This window comes from Nannospalax galili, unplaced genomic scaffold (genome assembly GCF_000622305.1).
Source record: "Nannospalax galili isolate Female #2095 unplaced genomic scaffold, S.galili_v1.0 C49971584, whole genome shotgun sequence".
In the NCBI taxonomy this organism is placed as follows: domain Eukaryota; kingdom Metazoa; phylum Chordata; class Mammalia; order Rodentia; family Spalacidae; genus Nannospalax; species Nannospalax galili.
In genome coordinates, this window is record NW_008481523.1 from 1 (window position 1) to 4,056 (window position 4,056).

A 4,056-nucleotide genomic window follows, 5' to 3' on the forward strand; every position below is an offset into this window, starting at 1 on the left:
TGCTGGGTCTAAGGCACAATTCATGAGAGTATAGATAAAAAAGTAGTTGCTTGTCTTTTTGGCTATGAGCCTGAGCTTTTAATGGCTGCTCCAGCTCTCCGGCCCCCAAAAATATTTTCTTAAAAACTGTTTTCTTCAAATATTTGAAGATTATCTGGTACAAGAGGGTTTAGAACTTCTATAAGCTTCTGTACATTTGGTAAAACTGATTAGTGAAGACTTTTCCTACAAGCAGAGGAAGCTAAAACTAAAGAGGCTGACAGTACTCAGTGAACCCCACTGCTGTTCAAACACAATGCATAGCACCTTTCTGAAATGCTGTACATAAAATGTGAGTGTCGTAGCATGGAAATATTTCACCCTAAGTTGTCATGGATATTTGTTTCTATGCATGAGGGGTACATAGGCTGCCATGGAGCTAGAAATGAGGCTTGAACCATACGTGGGATTTATCAAAATAAACAGGAACTCTCTATGAGGTGGTACTGACAGGATGTGCTGGGACAGTGGAGCTTGTGTAGCTAATCAAAGGGCCCAGATAGGAAAAAATAGGGCAGGTGTCAGAATCCCTAAGCATGATTTACCTATGCTGTGATGTCATAAACAGTCAAGTCACTGTGGGACATTCTAAGTCCTAGGCACATTGTGGTGACCATTAAACACTAGTTTTCCACAGTCACTGATGTAGCCATTTGTCCTGGGCCACAATTCCAGTGTTCTCCTTCTCAAACACCAAGTGGGGTTTCTCCAAATGAAAACAGGCCAGAGACAGAGCAGATGAATGTAGGATATTCACAGACTTTAGAACAAGAGGCCTGGACTCAAATCGCAGCCATGTAATTCCCTCATTATCACCACAGGTGAGTCTAATCTTTTGTTTTGAGAAGGACTGTATAAAAAGGGTTTTACAACATTACAGAAATGTTGGTTATTTCTAAATTGCTTTTCTTTCTTGTCTGTACAAAGCTTGTGCTCTGGAGTGATGGCTAAGGCAAACCATACTACAGCACCAGAGTTCCTCCTCCTGGGCTTCTCTGACCTCAGAGGCCTGCAAGGACCCCTGTTCTGCTTGGTGCTTCTGGTCTACCTGATAACTTTGTTGGGCAACGCCCTGATCATCTTCCTCACACAGGCCAGCCCTGCGCTGTGCTCAGCTATGTACTTCTTCCTGCGCCACCTCTCCGTGGTAGAGCTTCTGTACACTGCGGACATCGTGCCCAGAATCCTGGCTGATCTGACCTCTCCTCACCCCCAGGCCATCTCCTTCTGGAGCTGTGCAGCCCAGATGTATTTCTTCATTGTGTTGGGCATTGCAGAGTGCTGCCTGCTCACAGCCATGGCCTATGACCGTTTCGCAGCCATCTGCCGACCATTGCATTACTCCACCCTCATGAGCCAGCGGGCCTGTATAGCCATGGTGGGAACCTCCTGGATCATGGGCATCGTCACTGCCACCACTCACTCCTCCCTCATCTTCACTCTGCCTTTCCCCAGCCACCCCATCATCCCACACTTCCTCTGTGACATCCTGCCAGTACTGAGGTTGGCAAGTGCTGGGAAGCACAAGAGCGAAGTCTCTGTAATGACAGCAACTGTGGTCTTCATCATGGTCCCCTTCTCTCTGATAGTCACTTCTTACGTCCGCATCTTGGGAGCCATCTTGGCAATGGCTTCCACTCAGAGCCGCAGCAAGGTCTTCTCTACCTGCTCCTCCCACCTGCTTGTCGTCTCGCTATTCTTTGGAACAGCCAGCATCACATACATCCGGCCGCAGGCAGGCTCCTCTATTACCACAGACCGCATCCTCAGTCTCTTCTACACAGTTGTCACACCAATGCTCAACCCCATCATCTATACCCTTCGTAACAAGGAAGTGACAGGAGCCCTAAGACACATGATGAGGAGGCAGGTTCCCGCACCCTGAGGGCTTTCTACTTGTTCACAGACTGTTCTTCCCAGCATTCAGGTGTGCAAACTTAAACCTCAGCCTAACTGAAACCATGGAAAAGCCACAAATAAATAAGGCCTCCTGGTAGAAAGTCCTAGAATTGAGACACAGATGAATCTATATCTTGTCCTCTACTCCACACTGCAGACTCACTGTCACTATGGATTACAGGATGAAGGAGAAAGAATAGATCATTGTTTTGAGGAAATACTATTTAGATTGCCCTGGGTATATCAATTCCAAAGGTCCCTGTCAGTCATAAAGACAGGGTCTATGAACTTGACATCCAACTAATGGTTGACATGTTTTATTTATGGTTACCAGAGTCTGAAAAGGAATTAACTGGCCTGTGATTACACCTTCTTTTACCTATGTGTGAACTTTATTCACTAGTATATTTTCTCTGTCCTCCTTCAGGAAGAGGAGGTGCTGAGGGGAATAATCATGCAATTCACTGTCCCAAAAGGGTAAAGGAACGGAAGGTTACTCTACTGTCGGCTGTGATTGAAGAAAACTTTTCCAGGAGACACTTCTAGTAGCCTGTATGTCTCATAGACATTCCTATTCTCGAAGAATGATTTAACCGCTGAATCCTCTGCTCCCACATCTGTCACCTCTTCTCACCTCTTTTCTACAGAACTTGCTGTTCCACAAAGTCTTCTTATATCTCTGTGCCTTTTCACAAGCTGTTCTTTCAGAAATTCCCCTCACACAATTTACCCAACATGTCCACCTGCTCATCCTGTAAGGCTCAATTCAATAATTATTCCTCCTTGAAATTCATTTCCTAGATATAGTTGTTCACTCCATTGTTCCACTCTCATTATAAAACTTTTTGCAATGAATTGTAATTATTTTTCATATTTCTTCATGTACTGTATATATAAAATGTCATTATTTTAAATAGCACATCAAAGTACAAGAAAATATCTTTAAAAATTCATTATATTCTTATTTCTATATAATTATAAGTAAAATATACAGTGATAAGTCTCTTTTAAAGATATTTATTTTTAACTTGTGTACTGACATTTTTGCCTGTGTGTATGTAAGTGCACCACACCCTTGCTTGGTGGACACAGAGGCCAGAGGGTGTCAGAGCCCCTGGAACTTGGTTGGTGTTAGCCACCAAGTGATTGCTAAAAAACAAACCGTGGTCCCTTGGAAGTGCAGTAAGTGCTCATTACCATTGAGCCATCACTCCAGTCCCAACAGAGAAGTTTTTGAATACTGATTTTAAATAAAACTTCCCAAACACAGATTACTTCTGTGAACACAATTTTTATATGAGATTTTTGTGCTTTAAAATCAAAAAGTATCACTTCTTTGGTATATGTCTAAAGATAAAAATGAAAAAGCAAAGAGAAACCTGTATACAAACATTTACTGTAATACTATTCATAATAGCTAGGAGTCAGCCTAGGTGTCCATCAACAGGTGAATGGATAAAGAAAATGTAGTATATATACACAATGGAGTTATACTCAAACATGAAGAATAGAATTAGGTCATTTGCAGGAAATTGATATTACTAGAGATTATCAGGTTAAGGAAAATATACAATACTCAGAAAGACAAATACATGTTTTGTTTCATATGCAGAGTCTATGCTTTTTAGAAGTAAGGCATTACAATAGAAGTGGGGCTATTTAAGAAGGGAAACAGACCAGCAGGTGGGAGAGACAAGAGAGTAATAGGAAGAATAAATATGATCAAAGGTGTCTGAAATGTCATAATGAAACCTACTGTTTTGTACAAAGAACATATTATAATTGGAAATAAAAGTAAGGCCTGTTAAGGGAACAGCATTGAAACTGAAAGGAAGACTTGTTAAAACTGGGAGATTTATGCTTTTCTCAAAAGTGGGGAAGAGTTAATTACAAGTACAGACTTATTATTATTACTATTATTTGCTTCTGTTTTTAATGCATCAGAATGCTACTTGTTTCTACTTTGTTTCCTTCTGTAAGAGGCAATCTTCTAGCATACAGTAAACAGTAGCGCTCCCTGCAGACTCCAACTCCCTCATTTTTTTAAATCTTTAAAGGGAATTTAAAAAAAATTTTTATAGAACTTTTGTAATTTTATACAATTGTTCTTAATCAAAT

The 4,056-nt window shown here is 41.1% G+C and overlaps 1 protein-coding gene across 1 annotated transcript; it reads left to right on the forward strand.

The window, feature by feature from the left end:
- The first annotated feature begins 982 nt into the window (after positions 1 to 982).
- LOC103728604 (olfactory receptor 10P1) lies at positions 983 to 1,924 on the forward strand. The gene has a single exon (XM_008826583.1). It carries the CDS (start codon positions 983 to 985, stop codon positions 1,922 to 1,924), a length of 942 nt encoding a protein of 313 aa, XP_008824805.1.
- Positions 1,925 to 4,056: the final 2,132 nt, after the last annotated feature.

Coding starts and splice junctions, on each gene's coding strand:
- LOC103728604 (XM_008826583.1), top strand. CDS start 983: ATGGCTAAGGCAAACCATACTACAGCACCAGAGTTCCTCCTCCTGGGC.